At 38.5% G+C, this 23,186-nt stretch overlaps 1 protein-coding gene across 4 annotated transcripts in view; it reads right to left on the reverse strand.

Annotated features, from left to right (window-relative positions):
- UBE4B (ubiquitination factor E4B) overlaps window positions 1-23,186 on the reverse strand; it is a 40,629-nt gene that overhangs the window by 12,745 nt on the left and 4,698 nt on the right. Inside the window, exons 2-16 of one of the 4 annotated variants that reach the window (XM_056333131.1) lie at window positions 21,981-22,167; window positions 17,330-17,465; window positions 16,702-16,789; window positions 14,201-14,345; window positions 13,161-13,389; window positions 12,290-12,700; window positions 7,992-8,133; window positions 7,393-7,493; window positions 6,161-6,275; window positions 4,207-4,290; window positions 2,581-2,637; window positions 2,091-2,207; window positions 1,881-1,979; window positions 1,286-1,399; window positions 119-317 (exon numbers count right to left, since the gene is read on the reverse strand). In XM_056333131.1, coding sequence (XP_056189106.1) covers window positions 119-317; window positions 1,286-1,399; window positions 1,881-1,979; window positions 2,091-2,207; window positions 2,581-2,637; window positions 4,207-4,290; window positions 6,161-6,275; window positions 7,393-7,493; window positions 7,992-8,133; window positions 12,290-12,700; window positions 13,161-13,389; window positions 14,201-14,345; window positions 16,702-16,789; window positions 17,330-17,465; window positions 21,981-22,167 — 2,224 coding nt within the window. Of the gene's footprint in view, window positions 1-118; window positions 318-1,285; window positions 1,400-1,880; window positions 1,980-2,090; window positions 2,208-2,580; window positions 2,638-4,206; window positions 4,291-6,160; window positions 6,276-7,392; window positions 7,494-7,991; window positions 8,134-12,289; window positions 12,701-13,160; window positions 13,390-14,200; window positions 14,346-16,701; window positions 16,790-17,329; window positions 17,466-17,679; window positions 21,469-21,507; window positions 21,768-21,980; window positions 22,168-23,186 lie in introns of those variants that run through there. The other 3 variants (XM_056333133.1, XM_056333132.1, XM_056333134.1) reach the window with 3 other exon arrangements.

The following is a 23,186-nucleotide window of genomic DNA, read 5'->3' on the forward strand; positions in this document are numbered from 1 at the left end:
AAAAAAAGCATTCAGGAACAGAAGAATTATTTGCTGGAATCACTTACTTCCACGTACCTCCAGTATCAAAAAGGGAAGGTATAGTAAATGCGCAACATAGCTCAATCAGAATACTCACAAAGTTCAGCAATCCAGGCTGTAACATCCTCCATTGTTGCTTTCACTCTGGTCTCATCTGTTGGGAGGTCAATACGACACCTGGGATGAAATATGTACATGGGATCAACAGTTTCCAGCTTTATCTTCGTACTTAGTTGCTGTAGTACCCATAGGAAGTTGAGCATAAAGCCATCTGTAGATACCAAACGATCATCTGTCTGTGGGGTAAGAAAGTCAACAGTTGGAGACATAAGCGTGTAAGTACAAGGGTATTTTTTGCTGTTTCAACAGTATTTAACAAAATTATGCAAGTTCAAGAAAAGGGAGAAATCATGAAGAATGCGGATGTGTAAGGAGACCTTTGTGATAACAGGAAGATCACTTTTTTTTACCTTTCTCTGTGGTTCAAGCAGTCATTCTCAAGAACATTAAACAAAAATACAAACAGAAGAAGATGACCTAAGAAATTAAAACGATTTGAAAGGGCCTCTTTCAAGAATGATTTGCCACAGAGACAGACAGCAACAGAAAAGTTTCAAATAGTTGCTGAGCTTCAATTCATAATTTTTATCTTAAATGTAAAGTTTCTATTTCTTCTTCTCTGGAATTTCACACAAGTATTCCTAGTAACAGTTCCAAATGTTTCCTTTTGAAAAGAGGACTTAAAGACAACAATAATGCAAACTTCAGTTGTTCAGGATTCACACACTGATTTTTGTCACAGGAAGCGAGTGCAATGCATAAATTAAACAATGGCAAAACAACATCCCTGTTGTCTCACTGGAACTGTGTCAGTTTCTATCTGCATTACGCCTTTTACAGAAGCCACACAAAGTCTAGCAACTTAGCAGCTGGGAAATAAGTTTTTTTAAACCTAGATGATTGGAATGAAGCTCCCATAGATTTGAGGGGGGGGTGGGGCAAGAATGGCTGTTAATGAACTGACATGTCAGTACTAAGAGAAGAAAAAACATGAATAGATCAAATAGGTAAAACAATTTCTGAAATGGGAAAAATATTCAAAGACGTAATAACTGATGACCGGGCTTTTTGCCTGATGTAGCAGGCATTTAAAATTCTGTTGTCCTCCATTGAAGAGTCACGTTGCACAAGCCATCTAGTGCGATTTGTGCACTGACTAGATCCATGCATGACAGGAAGAGCATTCCCCTTCCCCTTTATTTACCTGCATTTGTGCCTTTTTCATGTTGGCGTTGACAACAGCTGCCATGTAATTGAGAGCGGCTTCTCGAGTTTCACCATTCAGTAAAATACTATGTAGAATCTTGAACAGCTCTTGCTGGAATTTCAAGGAAACATTCTGTCAGGTTGCATATACTTCTCAACATCACATTCCTGCTTTCTGTTGCTCCGTATTTTTTATGTTCTACAAATTCCACAAAACTAACTACAACTTCTGTTATGGTCTTGTTGCAAATTTTAAATGCATATAATAGTTACGACATTAGTTACAGAAAAGATGTATTCAGAAGATCAGCCAAACACACACACTACTAATCCAACAAATATTTTTTTAATCATCCTTTAACATAAACTATAACCCATGACTAACTGTTTTGATATTTTCTGAATTGGCTTACAGCCTTAAGAGAAATATTTGTAGCACTATTTTTTTTTTTTGCTAATTCCCTTCAGCCATATCCTAATAGATCTGTTGTTTAACACAAGCTATTTTTTTTAGATTATATTCTTCATCTATGCCAAGACCAAAAACCCCACAATATTTTGCTTTTATTTTCTCCAAATATGAGAAAACTTACCCTTGCTAATTCCAGGTAATGTTGCAAAGACTGGCTAACAACCCGGGTGTTTTCAAGAGTAATGGCAGGTCCTGAGAAGTACTTTTCAACTACTTTGTTCTGAAATTAGAATGAATATTGGCAAATGTATTGAACATATTGGGGAAGGGGAAAAAACCCAAACAAAAAGACCCCACCATGCAACTATCAACATCCTTCTTTAACACTTACGTCATCTTCAGCAAAGACAGAGAGACTGAAGAAGGCTCCTAGATAGGAAAGTCTTTGCAGCTCTCTTCCTGCACCTGTGCTTAAAGATTTAGGCAACCACAAGGGCAAAGAGACAACCTAGAAAACAGGAGAAATAGCAAGTTAGTTAAAGCTGCCACAGCAGCCATACTACTTCCTCTGCACCGTCACCTTTCAGTGTTTGCCATACACCCTCAATTCTTCAACATTCTGTCATGCTCACAACTAAATGGAAACATCTCATCGATATTTCAGCAATCTAAGCAAGTCTCGTTTGTCCCAGTTCTCCTGAATCCTCAGGGAGGACTCCCTTTACCGGTTTACTGTTTAGCATGAGATACTACAGTAACCCCTGTTGATACTGTTCTTCAGAACTCTAAAAGTGGATCATAAGAAACCAAAGTTACATGGGTCTTTTAACTTGGGGGGTGTGTGTGTATGTGTGTGTGTGTGTCAGACTGCATACACTTACCAAACTGCACATAGGGTGTGTTTTCCCAAACTTGATTTCACAAAGTTCACATAGTGCCTATAAAGAAACCCCAAGAACAATTAATTTTGTGGGTAATTCTTAAGTAACCTGCCTGCAAATAACAAGCTTAAGGTGAACAGCTGAAAGAGGCAAACCTTTTTCCCTTAATCAGTGGAAAAACTTCCACCTTCTACAATGGTGAGGACGTCCAAACAGAGCTAGAGTGCACCCTGCTCCAATTTTAGATTTTACATCTGTTCCAAGTTGTCTCAAAAAAGTTAACATGTCTCACAGGATAGCAAATTATTGCACTTATTTCACAAATTAGCTGTGCAAATTGTTTGTTCAGAACATAACAATGCCTTTGCTGGACTCCTGAACTGCCACATGAAAGTCAGTAACAATAATAAATAGAGCAATTGTTCTATACATACACCAAGGCCTTTGTCTTTTGAATCAGAGTGGAAAAATGTCAGATGAACACAGAAGCCAGAAACAAAGAATCCTATCCAAGATCTCTAACACACTTTCAACTGCAGCATAGAAAAAAGAAAGCAGTTATAATATATGATTCTGAAAACACAGTAATACTGCAGGCTGTCACATATCCCACTTCTCCTGTATAATGTTTTCATTCTTCAATTATACTATATAGCTACTAACTACTATTCCAGCCTTTTGTTGCACATTGTGCCAACTACAAGACGTTCAAAATGGGGTATAATTTTCAAGAAGCTGTTACTTGTAGGCAACAGTCAAATTTGTAACAGTTCGCAATTTACATTGGAGGGAGTAACAGAAGAGGAGGAAAACACAGAACCAGCAAAAATTGTTATTTTTGCAAAAGTACCAGAGTAACTTAGTCAATTTGATTTGTAGCACCCCAGTCCACCTAATTTCCTGAGGTACAAATTAAACTTGAAATGTAACAGCCTTTTTGGGCGTCATACGCCGAAGACCATAAAATTTGAAGGTGTCAGCTGACAGTGCTCAATTTAGCTGAGAATTTAGCTTGGTCTTTTGTGGCCAAGCATGCTTTTCAGAAGACTTTTTTTGTTTTGTCAATAAAAGCAAGAGGAGGGATGCAGGTCTAGGACTAAAGTACGCTCTAAAAACCCCCACAAACAACTAAAAATAAAACTCTCAACGTTTCAGCCAGGGAACTTTACAACGTTTTTCTACAGTAAATACTCACCAACTCAAATCATTTTGGGTTTAAAATAGATTTTAGTTTCCCACATACAGAAGTGAGTCTAAACACTGGCATGGATATCGGACCTTATCTCCCAGACTTAAACTGGGAGCAGCTCAGCAGGATTTTTTAACCATCCACAGCGTTGTAGCTAGTATGCATCATGAAATCCATTTGATTAATCTTATGAAAAGTAATATATATATAAACATTTGGATATCCCACTATACAGATGCTGTACATTACACTTTAGATATTATTTAATGGTCTTTTACACATCTCACACTTCACATTAAGCTTCCAACATAGAGTTTTATAGTAATCCACTAATCAAAGAAATCCCCAAAACACTGAAGAACATTTTATCTTGTATAGAATATGCATAAGTTATCATTAATCATAAATAAATGCTTCTAGAAATGAACAGTCCTTACCATAAGGGGGTATTTAAAATTGTCACTATCAAGGGAGCACTCTTTGGAAGCTACAGCCAAGCCTTGTAAGATGGGAATAAAGATCTGTAAAAAACAAAGGTAGATTACTTTGTTCAAAAATAGGAAGCAATCAAACGACACTATTGCTGTACACAGCGTGAAGTGCCTGTTCATTCTTCAAATACTGCGAGTTACGCAGAAGAAAAATTAAGACCTTTTATTTAAATTTATATCAGTTAGGTCTAAAGGCTTAAACCCAACTTGTTTGATACAGAGTGAGTGACGTATTGACTTGATGCCTGGGCATAATGACTTAAGAACTTCTTTCCAAGCACTTGTATGTATTTTTCCTAATCGTGTTCTAACTTGTTTCCAGACAGTTACTTTGCAAACCAAAAAGCCCCAGAGACATGGGTATCTAGATTTGGACCCAAAGCTAACGGATACAAGCTGGGGCTGACAAATCGTAAGGTCAGCATGCTGACAAATACCAGGTGGTGTTCCGTCAGGTTGTCTGCACGTGGAAGCACACACACATTACGTACAGCATCGCTGCAGATACTGTATGCATGTGTGCAAGCACATGTATCATATACACCAACAAGAGCACAAGTTCTGTAGAGAACTCCAACAACTTGGTTGCCCAAATGGGTAATCATGTATTTGCCTACACAGTTGGCGTAATAATATAGCTTTAAGTTTGCATCTCATGTCAGCAAGTTGGTTTTGTGCTGTTAAGTTGAACTGTGGTAAGAGTAAAGATAATAAGCAGCAGTCAAGAACTGTTACAAAAGAGGAAGTGACATGACAGGAACTTATTAATCAAAAGTAATTACACCTGATCAGCCAGTTCCAATCACACACATCTGACAACTATACCCTCACGAAATAAACTCTTACAGAAATTTTACAACAGGAGGTCCCACTGAATTTTAAGTATATTGCATTGCTTCTATGAAGAGACAAAAATATTACTGAATTATATTATACGAAAAGACTATAATGAGGTTGTTGTCTGCTTCAGCTAGAGGAATAGTTCTCTCCTCCAGGGCAGGTAACGTTTAACACTTCCTATAACCACTTTTTCACAGTCTTAAATGTACTTTCAGTTGCATGAACCTCTACTAAAAGGTGTCCAGACAGAAATACAAATTATTAAAAGATACTTGCACTACAAAAAAATTAACCAATGTCAGGTTTTTTAAAATTGGAAGGCTCAAATGTCATTCTGAAGGCCCCTTCACAGCTAAGTCACATAATACTGCAGGAGTGCTAATTAGAGATAATCACAACCTTACTGATCTGCTTTAACTTTATACAGGCTAGAAGCAGTTTGGTAGCTTTGTGTCTTAATCACTACCATCAGTTCCAATTTTTTATCACCTCAGTGAACTACTCTGACACACAGAATAAACCATCTAATGTTTATCAGTCATCTCCTCTGTAAAATATGAAGACTTAATGGACTAGGATTTGTAAAATGCTCTTAGCACTTCAGATGCAAACTATTAAAAATTGCAAAGAAGTATAAAGTATAAAGACAGCAAAACCAATAAATCTTTCTGAGTATGATTATAGAGGATTGCTGTATTACACACACATTTTTAGGTTATTTCATAGAGAAGCACAGAAGGATGAAAACCCAAGATCAATCCCATAATACATGCCTGCATGTTCTGTGCAGTTCACTTCAACATTACGTAAATGTATGCTGCTTGTTAACAGAGGCACTTTTAGTAATTAGAACCAGCAAACAATGAAAATTGGTCTTTTTCACAAAATGCTAAATGAATTTAAAAAGAACAAACTCCAACTGTTTAACACGTTGCTAGCCCCTGAAGTAACAGATACAGAACCGTGACATGCAGAATAAACCTCTCGAAATCCACCCTCCTGTATATTGCAAGTAGCAGAATTGTACAATATAACATTTATTTTTTTACCTATACCTTACCTGTTTGAACACCTCCTCATCCTGGTAAGTTGTTCTCACCAATTCCTGGATGAAGCCAAATGGGAGGTTCCTACACAGCATATATGGTACCAGCAAAGACTGCTGCTGCAATGACCTTTATTTGTATTTTAAAAAAACATAAAAATCCAAAACTACTGATTATTTGCATAGTATTTGCAGAAGTGTCACAGTAATCACATTTAAGGATGTGCCAAGAAAGCACATTATCAATATGTAGACACACCTACTCCTTTCAGAAGTAACTAACCTTGTCTTCTCAAGTTACTTGTGGAAAGGTTATTCTGAAACAGACTGTGCTGCCAACATCACACCTTAGTTTAATGAGGCTGGAAAAAAATAACAGCTTCTGTGTAGTATTTGGTTCTCCCCTCTACTCCTCTCCAATAAAAAAAACCCTTTGTTAAACTCAGCTAGTGAAGGAACAACATTTTTTTATGTTTGTTTTTCCAGATTAAGAGCAGAGCATAACATTAGTCTTTTCTGAATTAATACAGTAATTACTTTTAACTGCTCCCTCAGATCTTTTTAAAAGTATCTTTTCCCTTATTATATATATAAAACTTACTCTGATGTCAACATTGATTCATGTAAAGACAAAACAAATCTCAAAGCATAGTGGAAAACTGGTGCACCTTTGAAGATTACAGAAGTATCATTTGGAAACACAAATATAAAATTATGCAGATTTTAATAAATCACATATTTTTTTAAAAAATTACCATTCCAACTAAACAGGCTGCTAGTTAACCGCACTTGAAATCTGAGAGTTGTGACGTAGCTAGAATGTCTACACACAGATTTACGTTACCAAATCTGTTATGGTAACCTCTCTGAAGTAAACAAGTGCTATGGCACTTCAGCAGGTTTTGCTACTGTTTTGATAAGACTGTTTCTCAGATGCAGCTCTACTCATTACTGACTTTCACAGGAGCAGTGCCCCAACAATCTGCAAGTAGAACAGTTTTTGCTTGAGGTAAGGCAAAAAACAGCTTGGTTAACTCAAATCCTCCACTTAATCTGTTCAAATTAACCTGGATGATTTTACTCAAACACAATCAGAAAACACAAATTGCTCTCCACCAACATATCAGTGGGAAAAACAGCCTCCCATGGTAAAGCAATAAACTACTTCTGGCACGTAAATTTATCCTGCTCCAACAAAAAAATCCCAGAGCAGTCTAACTTTCGTGATAAACATCAGCTTTATTTACCTTGGTTGTGTTAAGGATCCCTGTAGCACCAAAGCAGCATGTGAAATGCATTGTGATCGGATGTTGCTCAGTAACTGGCTAACTGTTGGCTGGCTACACATCTGATAAAAATAACTTTATTTTAATACAAACTGGAAGTGTTCAGAGACAGAACAGACAGGAAATATGATAGTATTCTTTATTCATGCAGTGTGAGTATAATGTGCAAACTAAGAGTAGTACTACTCCAGCTAAAAACCTTTCAGATTATATATAAATAATGTTGATTATTTGGTTTTTCCCCAGAGACAAGAGATTAAAGCACAATATAGAATGCTGATAGGGAGCTGGTTTCACAAAAGTATGTTTTACATGGAATGAACTTGGGTAAAATGCAGTAAACCAAAAGGGGAAGGACAGTTTCTAACAGTGCTTAGAGATGCAAAACAGATGTGATTCAAATATGAATTAATAACAGTCAAATGGACCTTATAAACTCTATACATCTATTTCTACAACGAAGCCATCAAGAAACAACTATCAATTTTCACCAACTTTCCCCACTAAATAGTAAAAGGAGTGTCTGTGACAGCACTGATAACTACTCAACGGAAGTATACCTTTGGTGCTTTTCTCTCCTCTATCCCAACTCTGTCAAAACACTCAATGAGGTAGTTCAGCATCTCTGTCTCCTTACAATTTTCAATGGTGAAGTGGTCACTGCAGGAATCTGAAACACTTGAGCTGCCAGAGCCTCCCATACTTTAAAACACACAAGAAGAAGAAACAAAGCATTAGGAGCAGTTCTTCACTTGTGCACAATCAAACAATTCATGAGCTCTTGACTTCCTCTGCCAGTTTTCTGAAGACTCCATCCCATCACACACGGCTCAATAGTTAAGAACATTTTGTGATCTATGGAGAGCTCTCCATTTAACAGTTTGACCAACTCTGGAAGTTCAGCTGTACTGTAACATGACTGTAGAATCAGTTATCTTATTAAAGGAGTAAGTATCTGAAAGACAGCAATGAGGTGCACGACTAATGGGAATCCAGAAATCTTGTTCTCACATGGCCACACTGTAAATGAACAGCCTTTAAGTTGTACCCAATATCAAAACTGTTCAGATGCTCACAGCATCACACCACTTCCATGCCACAGTCTCGGCACACAGCATCGGCAACAGCAGATCCTTCACCAGCGGCGTTACGGCTAGCCAACCCATGGAGGGCAAGATGCCCTCGCTGCAGGGAAGAGACCTTAGCTGACAGACAAGGCTACAGACAACAACTTTATATGTTCTAAGGAAGCAGAATAAACAAAACAGGAGGCAATACATCAAAGCAACTGCTGCTTTTAAAATTTCCACATTAAAGATCATTTAACTTCAACTCGGCTCATTTCAATTCCCTTACAGTAAAATATGCCATTTCATTAAGTAGCACAGCCTCAGGGTGGAGGTGAGGGAGAACACTGCTATTGTAAACACAAAAACTAAATCCACAAAACCAAACCATGCTTGAGACAAGAGAGAAATTTAATACAAAAGTGAGAACAGACCCCACAACTCTCAATCTCAGACTTGTTATCTCAACAGAATTCTTCTCTAACAGCTAATTAAAAACAAAATCCTCATTTTACAGAAAGGAATTAAGACAAGACATATTCACTTTATGTAAATGGAATTTAAAAAGTAGCAATTACGTGGATGGTCTGCTGCTATTCCTCAAAGTCTGTGTACAGTCAGGGTGGATTTAAATGAAGACCAGTTTAAGCCCCAGATCTTAAACTGGAAAAGAAAGAGTATTTGTTTCCTTAAATGCAGCTTTTTTGAAAACACATTTACAACTATAAACTGTGTCAAAACTGGAATTTCCTTTAAACTATAAGATAATTTACATTTTAATAATAGAGCTGCACTATTATGCAAGCTTTATAGTCCAACCAATAGATCAGGGAAAGGTTATTACTGCTAAGCATCTGGTAGCTCAGCACGTTAAGAAACATAACTTCTAATAGCAGCAATTCCTTTTTGCAGAGGTTTTTTTTTCAGTTATTCAATTAAAAATAACCCATGTAAAACAGCTCTATTAAAACAATACTCAATAACCATGAAATCACACACATTCTTTTCTGTAGTCTTTTAAATTTCTTGACTTCTCATATTCAGCTTAAAAGTTACCCTTTTAAGAACCCTAATTTATGTTAAAAAAATCCGACTACTTCTATACTTAGTCATTCTGTTAATGATTTCACTGCAGCACTAACTGAAATCATTCTAATGCAAAGCTCATACATCCTTCATATACATATTGAATGCCTTGTTATTTTCAGAATGCAAGTTGTTGCATAAATATACAGTCACTGTGTTTATAATTTAACAAACATCTTACTGCTGTCTGTAGAATGCCAGGACATGAACTAAGACTCCAGAAGCACAGCAGGCTCAGAAATCCTTACCAACTCAATCTAACATTTGGATTAAAATGCCAACAGGATAAAAATGAAACAGTGGGCAAAAATAATCCTAAACTTCATGTACACAAAAACCCCTAAACCTATGTTACCAACTTCACTCTCCTGAAATTAGACTGGAAGGGAAAAGGGGAGATGCTACTTGAAAGGTCTTCTAGTCAACAGTCTGATTTTAGCCATAGCATCCCAATGTACCACTGGAACAATCACAGATGGGAAAGTTAGAGGGAGAAAGACCACCTCACACCAAGTCTTTCTGGGCATTCCCTGACATCACAAGATACTTCCTGAATTCTTGAACTAGCTCAGTTTTAGAAGGCTTGAGCAGTTAGATTTCCCCAACTTTTGCTTTAACTAAAATGCTTCAAAGAGGACTGAAATTCTTGAAGGAACTCTTTTCCTCCCAGTTGTTCAACATACACACAGTCTTACTCAGAACTACCATCAATCATAGCCAGGGGACTGAACGCTCACAGAAAGTGTTCAAGATACTAGCAAGACTACAGAAGTACAGTTTTTCACAAAAGCCTTCCTATAATACATGTTTTCTATAAAAGCCATTTATTCCTTTCTCCAATTTGGGTTAATACAAAAGAACAAGGCATTTCTTTGGGAAAACATTTCTGTATCAGCCAAGACATTACAGCATCACTCCGCAATGGAATGTAAAACTAGAGAAGATCCTACCCTGCGTTTACATTTCCAAATGCTTTTTTCCCCCCTTGGCATATCCAATGTTGTACGGGGGGTTCTGCACAGCTATCCAGCTAGTTTCAAAACAGAACTCACCCATATAAAGTCTCATTTTGTTTTCATATATCTTAATGTCACACAAATGAAAGGGCTTTGCTGTAAGATTTGTAAGTCTCCGTTTTACAGTAAAATATTCTGCTCTTTCCCCTCCATTCTTGGCTCTTCCAACTACATCAGCCTCTACTACTTACGATGTCAAAGGAAAAGTTTAAACTTTCAGGTCTCTTTACAGGCTAGATGGCCTCAGCTGCCAAGCAGCAATGAATCTTCAACAGAATCATACTGTTTGCATGAGCTGGCTATTTGCCACATCTTTTTCTACAACCTTTGTCCTCATTTTCCAGTTTTTGATAGGAAAACATGCACATGATGTAATACTGGGTTTATAATTATAATCATGGGTGAATAATAGTCCTTCTACTCACACAGTCAATGATGAGTTCCACTGAAACACCATTTCAGAAACTATGCTCATTAAACCTAAAAGGCAGTATGATTAACATTTACTTTATCTTAGTCATCTCTTCAAAAAAGAGCCAACTAGCATTCATTATACGTGTTTATATGCCATCTTAAAACCCCATCCAAGTTATGTCCTTGGCTTTAGTAATTTCCCAAGTTACTCTGAAGAACACTTGACACTACACAGACTGTTAGTTCCTAAGCAACCAAACATGCAGGTTACGTTCTCTTTCTCCAATACCTGGACCCAAACTGGACACAAGAAAAATCATCATCTTCATTTTCTTCATCACTACTGTCCTCAGACACATCAGAAACGGCAAGAAGAAGGAGGGAGAAAGGGTTGTCGTATATACTACCACAACAAAAATGAAAAAGGCCATCAGATTTTTTTAAGGCAAAAGAAAAAGAGAATGGTAGCTTTTCAAGTCTGCCAAAAATCATCTTCTCTAAACATGCAGACAACTGATAATTCCATGTTAGTAAAACCAAGACTATACTAACATGCTCTGCTACACTACTACAAGTTAGTCACGCATCAAAACACCGCAAGTTCACAAACTGAAAATTTTAAAAGAATTTTTGATAAACCTAACAAAAATTACAGCTAAAGTGGGAATTATTAGACATGACCAAATAGTAGGTATTACAATTCCAAGCTACTGAACTTCCAAGTAATGGTCTCAAAACCTTGCACGCTCGTTTCTCCCTCCTGCAGGGACTAGGGATTCCAGGAGCAGCCAACGAAGATAATGCAGTAGTACTTGGCATGGCACGGTGAAATAGGCTAATCTGTAATTTAAATCTACGCACTAGGGAATCAAAGCTAACACAGTCCAGCAAGTAGCAGCTCTCAACAAATTAACTGAAGTCCTACTCAGAAAACTGATTTCAAAGCAGGAGGTCTGTTTGGTTTACCACCCAGCAGCAGCAACTGAACAGAAAGCTAATAGTTTCACTGGAACAGATATAAGAGGAGGAAATTCAAACAATATTGCTACCTTTAAAGTAATTACATTACATCTCAAATGCTCACAGAAGCAGGTTTAACATTTTGGCAAAGGCAGCTTGTTAGCAAGTCAATGTATTAGCACAAACCAAAACACAGAAATCAACTCAGGGTAAGTAGGGTAAGCTCAGCACAAACATAAGTTCTTTCAAATTGCACGATTATGCCACACCCTGCACAGCACACATTAAACACACTCTTTTGCTCTTGTGAAATACCTAGAAGGAATCCTGTTCAGTAAAGAAGAACGCCTGCGCAAGGTACTGGGTGAAGCAGTAAACAAAGGTGGACCCACTGCTGTGGGTCTCTGTCTGGATGTGATGACTGGCATGGCTGGAGGGCTAGCAGCCATGGCTGGAGGACTTGGTGAACTAGATGGGATGGAAATATTCAAGGAACGTGGGATGGAAGAAGCTGAAAAGCCTCCAGAATGGGCAACGGTGTATGGCCGGTACCTCGGAGAAGCAGACTGCATCCAAGAAGGGCTTGTTGCTGTGAGGTGAGAGCTGACAGTAATGGAAGGCACAGATGCAGTGGCAACTGAACTGGCTGGTGGGGTAAGAGATGAACCAGTCATTGGTACATAGCTTGTGAAATTGGTAGTAGGAGCTGGACTAGTCCCATAGAGACTAAACCAGTTACAGGGGAAAAAAGAAAAAAAAAAAAGCAACAATTTAGGATATGCAGAAAAAGGGTGAAAAAGAAAAAATGAGCAAGAGAAGCCCTTGCCCTTCTGATGACTCTTCAGCAATAATTCTGCAGCTCACACACATTACTCCTTTTTACTGTTGTTTAATAAAACTATGTCACAGTCTACACACTTTTAAAGAGCCATAGCCTTCACTGACACAATTTAGGGATACTTCTCAGAAGGAACCAGCTACATGGCTTTAACCTATCAAATACACTTACAACCATGGCAAAGTAATAAAAAATGGTGACATGGAGGGTCCTTCACATGAAAAAAGAGTGAAGATCTTCAAAAATCTATTCTATTTACTGTTCTTGGGACATTTCTACACCCCTCTCTCTTCTAGTCTACAAAGAATATTCAAGTGAAATCAGTATTCAGTTATAATCAGAAGTCACCTGGATAACGAACTGGAACCAAAGGAGCCCACGTTACAGAACACAGGGCTGTTCCCAGGGTTAGAGCCCATGTTTAACATCAGGCTTCTGTCAGGAGACCGGGCAGCGGCAGCAATCGGTTGCGATGTAGCCGTCAGGCTAGCAAAGGGGTTTTCATCCCTTGACTGGGTGGACATCATCAGCACTTCCATCAAAATCTGCCCAATCAAGTCCTTAAAATCTGAAAACACTGTTAAGAATAAGAGAGTTAGTATCCTCAGCTACTGTCTTCATCTGCACATGGTCTGAGATTTCAACTAAAAAGGACAGTAATTTACTGCTGTGATTTAAGTGCTGCTTTTGGCAAAACCAACAGACATGTCTATCACTGTCTATATTAACTAGGTTCTGGAATTACAGCTGCACAAAAATATAACTTTTATGGGAAGTACAAAAGATCATAGATGACCTAATGTTGTTATTGTTGATTATTAAAGTTGTCTTGTCCGTCCCTCTCATGTTTTCCCACCTGCTGTCGAGTTAGGCAAGTTGTATCATAAAGAAAGGGAAAAAAACCCCATGCATGCACCCCCACATCCCCCATGCATGCCTACACATAAAATAACAATTTTGATTTTGGTTACATCTTGTAGCAGACATAGGAAATATAATTTGTTATATAAAAAACCAGGAATGTTTAGCTTATCGAATTAACTGCTAAATGTCTATTATGATGAAAGACAACCCATTAGTTCAGTAAAGGTTTCTAAAAAAAAAGTAAATACAGCAACACTGCAATATCAGTACACTAGTTTGACAACAGAAAACCTAACCAACAAGAGCAGAACGACTGACTACAACGCGAACTACAACCAATCTGTCCATGCTCCTTTTTGGGGATTCCATTTCCTGCTACATCTGCTGACAGCAGATGCTGAAATCAAGCAAAGACCTCAAGTGGGTGACTAAAGCATTGTAGCAAAGGGAGAAAAAGCTGACAGTAGGGAACACTCCACCCAACCGAAACAATCTCTACCAATGGTGACGGTTCATATACCTACCCTCCTTTGGGTTCTGCTTAAACTGGGCAGAGAGTGAATTCAGGAAGATAACATCTCTGTCTCGGTCCTTCCAAGAGACTCTGAAGATCTTACAGACCAGCTGTAAAGCTTGCTCCTCAGATACTTCAGACCCAGACAGAGGTTCCTTGGTTGGGGGAGTTAAAAAAATAAAAATCAACTTATTTGCAATCGTTAGTCAAGACACAATCAGATGCAGGTCTTCTTTAAACAGCTTCCAACTAACTCTTAATGCCAGATTTTGTGTACTTATGAAGGACTATAGATATATTTGTGAAAATCTATTTGGAAAGACCCCAAACAAACACAAGAGATGCAGAAAAGATGTAGCAGAAATACACAAATCCCATAGGGAGCAAATTCCCAAAACACATTTGAAAACAGTATACCAAGAAAAAAAAAATTAACCAAGATACTTCTGCTTTAAGGAATTATTTGGGGATTTCATTATGCCCAGGTATTTTAAGAGTTTCTTGTAGAATTGAAAGCACAGGAAGGAGCGAGCTTCCCCACATCTCTTCTGCTTTCTTTTCTTTGCCCAAGATAAAGACATCTTTCACTTGAATGAAGTCAGGACAGGACAAAAGACTCAAGAATTTGCCTTTGTTCCCCTTTCTTCCAAAAAAGGAAGATCACGTAAACTGTGCTCAAACTGAAAAACTAGTTTCTCTAAAAAGAATGCTACCATATACTATAGATACTATACAGTGGTAGCAAAGGCTGCAGGGGAGCACTCTTGCAATCCCAAGGCAGCTTTAAGCACGCACCTGAAAACATGGTGGAATACAGAAAAATGAAACTCAAGTAATTACCCCTGCAATGTGAGGAGAGGTAGCATTGAAAAACATTCTGTAACATTCATGACAAGCCAGCAACATAACTCTGTCCTGCCCTATGCTCTTCTACCAATACTGTAAAAACAACATAACACACAGAACAGACAATTCAGCTGCAGAGAATTTCAAAGATGGGGAAGTTTTAGCTTCAAGGTGATTTTTCTCCCAGAGTTCTCCTGCAAGAGTTGTAGAGATTTACAAGACAAAAAAAAAAAAAAAAAAAAAATATTCTGACAGTTGACTAATACAACTGCACACTGTACTGCTATGTATCATACTTCTTGAGATAGTAATACTCTTTTTCCTTTAGAAAAAATAAGTCAATGAGGAAGAACAAAATGCAGACTGAAAAAAAAAAAAAAAAAAAAAAGGTTGCCACTAAAAAGCTCCCTTTCTTCCTTTAATTTGAGACCTCATAATAGCCACCAGGTAAGCCTAGATCTACCAGAGATTTCCAGCAACTACCAGCACTATACCCTTTTCAAAAGCTTTCCTTCAAACCATTTAATAAACCATAAATTTTGGCACATTCATATATTTTTATTGACTTAATGACTCTAGTATTATTCTACTGTTTTCAAGTACTTCTGCTCATTTCTGCAAAGAAGGCTTATTATTGACATCATCTTCAGTGCAGATAACCAGGCAAAAAAAAAATTTGCCCATAAATGAAGACTACGCTGTCTCCTATCCACTTAACATTTTGGTATCTCCAAATGAGTAAGTGGAACTGAACCAAGTTTGCAAAGCTTTATTTTACTTTCCACTGCTCTCCCCCTCCCCTCTGCTTCAAGACTGTCCTTGATTCCAAGCTATTTATTGCACAGTAGCACAATACAAGCTGCCCGACTGCAGCTAGGAATTGGCTGGAAAGGATTCTGCAGCGGGGTCACTGCTACGTGGCTTTAAGCCAGGCTTTTACCAACTGACCTTATTACTGACAGTGCAGGAATAAACAAAGACATCTAATGAGCACTGCAAGAACTGTAGAAACTTCTCTCCACTACAGTGTCATCCCATTTCTTTATGGCTGTATTTCACGTGAGCCTTAAAATCAAATGACACTGAGGACAACTTCAGGAGTGAGTTAGAGCTCTACACTTGCTTGCTTGCTTCTTCTACTTTAAAGGGTTCTACCACCTGTTTAAACCTTGAAAGCCAAATATTATTTATTTTTCTTATAATATCATTTAGAAAACCTTATTACATAGCATTACGCCAGCATATGTAACACCTGAAGCAATGCTTTGTTAGGAGATGTCTAAATGCTATACAATACAAATAAGCCGCAACAATCTTCAGTGTGTTAAGAAATATTTCTTCAGGTCTACTGCGCATTAAGAAAATACACCTGGGCATCAACACATCACTGCTGTAGGATGTACAACAAAAACATTTTCTTCGGAGTTTGCAAATATCATTGATAAATCAATTTGAGACAACTGAAACGCAGCTTTGATATTGGAAGTTTTAACTTTTCCTTCCCACAAATTTTTATGAGGAAATTAGTGAAGAAATGGTTCGCAGATGACATGAGAGCTAGTTCCATCCTCTCAAAAGCATGTATTCAAAGTAGAGACGTAACTGAACTCACTGTAAGCTAAAGCTTCGTATTACTGCTCCATCCAGCCAACACAAAACACTAACCTTATCCGTCAGACTCCTTTTCTCTCTGCGATCGCTCTCATCAACCTCCATGTTTTCAATTCCTGAATCCACATCTACCTGGGACATACTGTAAGTGGAAATAAGAGAAGCCCATTAACTTGTAGAAAGCTGCAGCCAGTCCTCTGTAAGATGCTGACTGAAAGAATGTCACCTTAAGTAGAAGCGGCAGAGGAAAACCAACTCAACAGAAACAGCCATATGTACAAACAGCAATTAAAATCACCAGCTGATAAATGCTTCTCATATTACATTGAGTTCAAGAAACACAATTCTAAATTTCTTCAGCAGGCAATACAAACTATACAGCCATCACATCCCAAAAGCTTTTCTTTTTTAAACAGAGTAGCTGAATTGTCCCCCACCAGAAACACTCATCACAATGTCTAAGACAATGCTTTGTGTCTTTTATCACTTTAGGTCAGGAATTCCCATTAAAACTAGACTAGACCATTGTAACGCTTTTTCTAAAGTGGGTCATTTTTAAGCATTAAACCCTATTGCATTAACACAGCTGGTAGTGAGAAGTGGCCGAGTATTTTCCTGTGTAAGTTGTTTTGATGATTAGCATTGTGCAGTATTTGCCAGCTTATACAAGCTGCATTTTTACCTTTTCTCACAGGAGACACTATCAATATCCATGCTCTGAGATCGAGAGAGAGACTGAGATTGTGTTTCAAGGCTGTTAGATGGAGAACTGCTGAGTGAACTCACTCCTTCGCTGCTCTGGCTTCGGTGGGCTACTCCTAGAGAAAAGGCACCACCAAGATTACTACTAGAGAGATGAGAGAGCACTACACAATTATTTGGATAGAAAAGGAGAAGAAATACTGCTTTTCAAGACAGCTCTTAAGCATTCTCAGTAATGCATTAGGAAATAAACGTTACTAATATCCACATTTGACTACAAATAATCACATTTTCTACCTGCCCTTGCAGCAACAATACAGGAATGCTTACCTGCATTACAAGGCAGAAGACGGAACTGAATTTGCATCCATGAAGTGCTCAGAGATTCACTGCCATTAAAAAAACCACTAGCAAAATTACCTCTTTTAAGATTGCTCTGTGCACTACCTTAAGACTTTGTCAAAGCCCCACTAAAGCCTGTCCCATCAGAACAGGGCTTCACACTGGGTCATTAGAATGGCGTTAACTTGGGTGAGGATACAGAACAAGCTAATGTGAGCAGTGCCATCTTCCACAAAACCTCCCACAATTTATTCTGATATTACCTGTACTTTTCCCTCGCCACAGGGATAAAGTAAGCATCCAAGAAGTCCTAACAACATGCACCAAGTGGAACACCAACAAATGGAGACTGATGTAACGGCCCTGGAGCAGGGCTGATAAGCATCAGGGTATGAACAGATGGATTCACTTTGCAACAAAGACTTCTTCAGAGAAGTAGTAGATACTAGTGTGATAGGAAAAAAGTTATATGCATAATTCCAAACAATGCAGAAAAAGCCTTCCATCCAGTAACACAGCAAGTTGAATGAGTTCTGAAAGCACCTAAACAGAGAGGGCTTTTAAGTGTAGTAGTCTATTCCTAAAGTTTGTGCCTAGTGACACTGGTTTATAATAAATAGCATTACTTGCAAGCTGCAACTGTAGTTTTATCAATATCAGGTATTTGCATATCACTAAACAGACTTCTTGAAGGGAGAGAAAAAAGGTATTATTCACCTGCCTATTTAAAAAGAAAGCAGCAGTGAATTTCACTCCTTTTAGCTCTTCTGCCTACAGTTTACTAAGACATTCCCCAAACAGTATTAGGTTTCAGGTGAGAAGTGTAAAACCTGAATGACAGCCTATTTTTGAATTCCAGCACTGGCTGCACTGCAGTGTTACTACTGTCAAGTGCAAGTTTGTCCCACGTTTATGGTGGCAACACATTCTGAAGTTAACAGTGGGGGCAGCAAAACAGAACAAATCAGGATTATGCTCTCTGACACAAGCTGTTTGTTTTTGCGCACCCTTCCCAAAGCTTCCCTAGGTCTTGAAACAATTCATTTTTACAGGAACAAAACTGCAGAAGGCAGGAAAAAACCATTTAAAAGACAGCTTGCTGAAAAACAACGAGATACTCGGCATAGGAGGCCAGAAAAGTCATGTCATTCTACTGCTCTGAAACTCCTATTTTACTTCCCTGGGTACAAAACCAGTTTATATTTAACTCCTTATATTACGCTGGAAATCACACATCACAAAATATTTACTACATGTTAGGTTTTACGGAGTTTTGTTGAAAGCTTCTACGCTTTGGTTAGTAACTTCAGGGCTGTATCTAGGTATTATCATTCATTTGTAAACAACATTCAAACACCATCGTTCAGCCCATTAGGTTTCCAGCATATTTCAGTATCAGTATTAAGTATCTGCAAAAGATTTCACCCAGGAAGCAGAAAAATGTCAAGGAAAACTCCATTTCAGTTCTAAATGGCCATTTCCTCTAGTCCTGGAATTTTAGTGATGTATAGTACAGCTTTGACACTGAAACCCCTTGCACAAGGTACAGGCCAAAAGCTTAGTACAGTTTCTCCACAAAACCAAGGATACAGAAATATTAAGTATAGCATCTGAACAAAGCAAAGCTGCTCAGGTCAGTCAGGTTAAATAAAAGCAATTGTCAAAAGCAGAACTGCTTGGTGATGCAGCTTCCCTAGAGAGAACACCCAGCAGAACCAGGCTGCCCATGGCAGGGGAAGGCTGCCTTCAGCAGGGCACCCAGCACGCGGGAGGTCAGGTCAGGCAGTCCCGGTACAGCCTGGTTTTCCTTCAGTACCTCATCAACCACAACTGGGCAGCCTTCCTTGAGTCCTCCCTCTCCTCCTCCCCCTTCCCAAAGAAAAAGCTAGCTAAGGCAGTGGATAAAGAGACCAGAGCAAACATGGCTTTACCCGAGTGGAGAACTGCCTTGTTCTACATTTCCTTGGGGTCTTACTCCCACTGCCAGGAAAACATACTGTAACAGTTACACTGCAGCGCTCGTAAGCAAACTCAAGCAAACTGTCCTACCTACCACCTTTTCCGGGATTTAGTTGCATCTGTACTTTGCTGAATCAGGTATACAGTAAAAATTACCTGACGTGAAGTTCCACTTTGCCTTAAAAAAAAAAAAAAAAAAAACCACAAACAAAAAACCAAACAGATAGACAACAGCATAGAGATGTGCAAAAATTATGAAGACCGCATACCCAGTGTGTGTGGCTGTCACTGATACAATCTCTTCAGGCTCCTCGAAGTATTTTCAAAATACATACAAAATAAGGATCGTATTTCTCACTAAATTCGTGCGTAAGCCTGATCTCACCATGACGTGCAACTTCTTATAAAAATGGATGCTTACAAGGACATTATTCTGCTGGGACTGCTCTCTGTATGTCCAAATGAATTAAAATCCTCTGCAGTCATTTTAGGCTACTGCTCAAATGAACTCCTGCAAACCACACAGTGTTAGCCAAGTCTTCATTTATGCTAAATAAATACAGCAGAAAACATTGTGAGTGTTTTTTTTCCTGATCTATTCCCCAACTTAACTCTATCTCTTACCCTGGTGTGAGAGACTCGCATTATTAAACTGCTGCAATGAATGGCAAACACTATACAGACCAGATAACTTCTGCTTCTGGTCATCAACCACCTTTGTATGGTTCGGTACTGTCCAGTGCAGACAGATGAATTCTTAAACGCAGAAGTCTCTAAGGTCTTCGCCATGTGACCACTTCAAACCATGATAAACCGGTCTGCCAATACGCAAACATACAGGTGCATGCTTCCACACCTCCTTCTCTGTCGGCATTATTGTGGATACAGCTGTGCAGTGAGATGGACCAAGACCCCATCTATTTGAAAACCAACCATTTATTTTTCCTAGGTTAGTTTTCATCTGGATTAAGTCCATGACCCAACTCACCACACAGTTGCTATGGTCAGCAGAGGGAGAGGCAGTGAGAAATGCTCCTTTCAGCAGGAGTCAGGCGCAAGACAGATTAAAACAGTCACATAACCACAGACTGAGCAAACACAGTAAGTGAACTCTGCACTTCTCTTAAAAAAAAAAGAAAAAAGTCACGTTTGCTTCTGGGTCACTGTTTATAACCATGAGCACAATACAGAGTATTAAATTCCAGCCGCAATGAGCTTTTCTGAGGAAATGTTTTTGACAGCTTTTCTCTGTCCTGCTTTGGATACAAGGCAACAAAATAAGCAGGAAGGAGTCACTTGTAGGTGTTTCAAAACAGCGCTGTAATTAAAGATTTACGCCTGTAAATTACTGTACTTGCAAAAGGGAAAAAATAAAATTTCAGAAAGCAAACAGGTAAACATGAAGAATTCTGCATGCTTATCAAGGAGCACTGAAAAAAAAAATTCTATCAAATTACAACCTCTTCAAAACAATCATCACATTTGTTTTGAGATTGGTTTTGTGAACCTCTTGGCTTAGTAACACAACAAGCAAAACAATTTAAATTTTCATACAAAAGATCACAATAACTGGAAAATATGCCGATTTGTTCTGATTTCCAAGATAGCCAATTTTAAATCAAAATTACTTTTTTTTTTAGGTCAAAGTGTTATTATATATCAAGAATATTGTCTTTGCCTCTCTATAGAGGAACTCTCCCAACTTTCCATGCCTTCTCTATTTGTCTGATTTGAATAGATGGGGCATTATTTGTGTCATCTGAAACAAACACCATTTGTACATACCCTACTTGCATTCACTCCTGTGAACAGTGAAATTTGCAAATACAAAGGAGAAAGCAAATACTTTATTCTTACCTTGACAATGCACAGTAGTAGTCACAGCCTACTATTTTCAATTGTGCCAAATGCTAGCAATTAAAGGTCAAAAATGAACTTGGGACTGATTGATAAAATGTACCCAGAAACCGATCAATAAAAACTGTGTCGCAAGACTGAAAAGCGTTTTTCCCTGTCTCCTTCACAGATTGGCTTTCTTTTCTGTAATATTAAACTGTATTACGAATGTCTTCAAGCTTTGGTAACACACCTTTTAAATGTCAGTAGTTTACTTCTACCTGGAAAACAATTGTATCTAACTTTATTATCTGGGAAAGGAAAACAGCCAGTACTGTAATTCACCATTTCAAAATGCTTCTTTCTGAAATTTATTTTTAGTTAACAGCAACAATAACACCAATAAGAGCATCCATATCCTAACGGTGAGGAGTTGCATGACAGCTTTCAGCAGACATACGACAATAATCTCTGTCACCGACACGCCAGCCTACCTGATGCACCAATTGGAGAGGTAGCTGGGGTCATGCTATGGACATTTAGGCCTAGACTATGGGATGGCCCGGGGGCTGGAGCTACTACAGGTGGTCCTGGCGGCGTCTCTCTCTGTGGCGACGTAAGCGGCGTAGTGGGTTGGGAAGATGGTCCACCAGCCAACCGAGCAAGCCGCCTTCGACGAATCTGCACAAAGGAAATAAAATAACAACAAATAAATAAACTTGCTTGCACGTACATATGGGCACGCACTCTGTGGTTGCCCTTTGGCCCTCCTGCCAGCGCAGGTGTTCACTCCTGCCAAACTGCAAACATAGCGGCTTTACTCGATAACCAGCTAAGCACAGCCCAGTCTTACTGCCACTTCTCTAAGGCAACACCAAGGTACCCCTGATGTTTAAATTTTATGTATGCATTTCCTGCCTTGGAAAACCGTTTGCACTGGAGAATACAGCATCTGTCCCTCCAACAGCTCTGTAAGACACGTTTAACATTTACCGCTGAGCAATTTCAAAACCTGTAACACTCCTCCCCATTTATTTTGGCATTTGCTAAAACAAACTGCATTAATCTGATAAAAGGGACAATATGAACATGACCTTTGCCTTAATTTCACACCATATGAAACTAATAAAAACACCCACACTAAAGAAGATCCAGCTGAAAGATATTAAGAGGACCACTCTGCAAGCTAATCTGAAACAGACCTGCAGCAATAAAAGCGTACAACTCGCCTGCCGGACAGAAGCACCTTGAGAAGTACAGACATCCTCTCATCTTCCACAGACATTCCACCATACAGAATTTAAAACACCATTTTTCATGTTGCTAGTAAGACAGAGAAGCATCTGACTTCAAAATCCAACTTCAGAAAGTGTTATGAACCTATTTATTAGATGTAGTATGTGACCACATCACATTAATATTCTACATGAGAAACAAATGGACAAAATAAAACCCATAAATTACAAGTGGTTCAAGTGAAACCTGAGGCCCAAATGGAAAACAGGAAAGAAAACATTTATTATCACAGGCTGTCTCAGAGGATCTGTTCCCAAAGCTTACTCCTTCACCTCGAAATAGGCCCAGTACAAAATAAAAGTATCATATTTAAGAGTGGCCACTCCCTGCAAAAATAAGCAATTCATGTTATTCCCTCTTTGCGTGATGACACTTAAGCATCGCATCCAGTGTACCAGTTTTCA

This window comes from Falco biarmicus, chromosome 3 (genome assembly GCF_023638135.1).
Source record: "Falco biarmicus isolate bFalBia1 chromosome 3, bFalBia1.pri, whole genome shotgun sequence".
NCBI classification, from domain to species: Eukaryota; Metazoa; Chordata; class Aves; order Falconiformes; family Falconidae; genus Falco; species Falco biarmicus.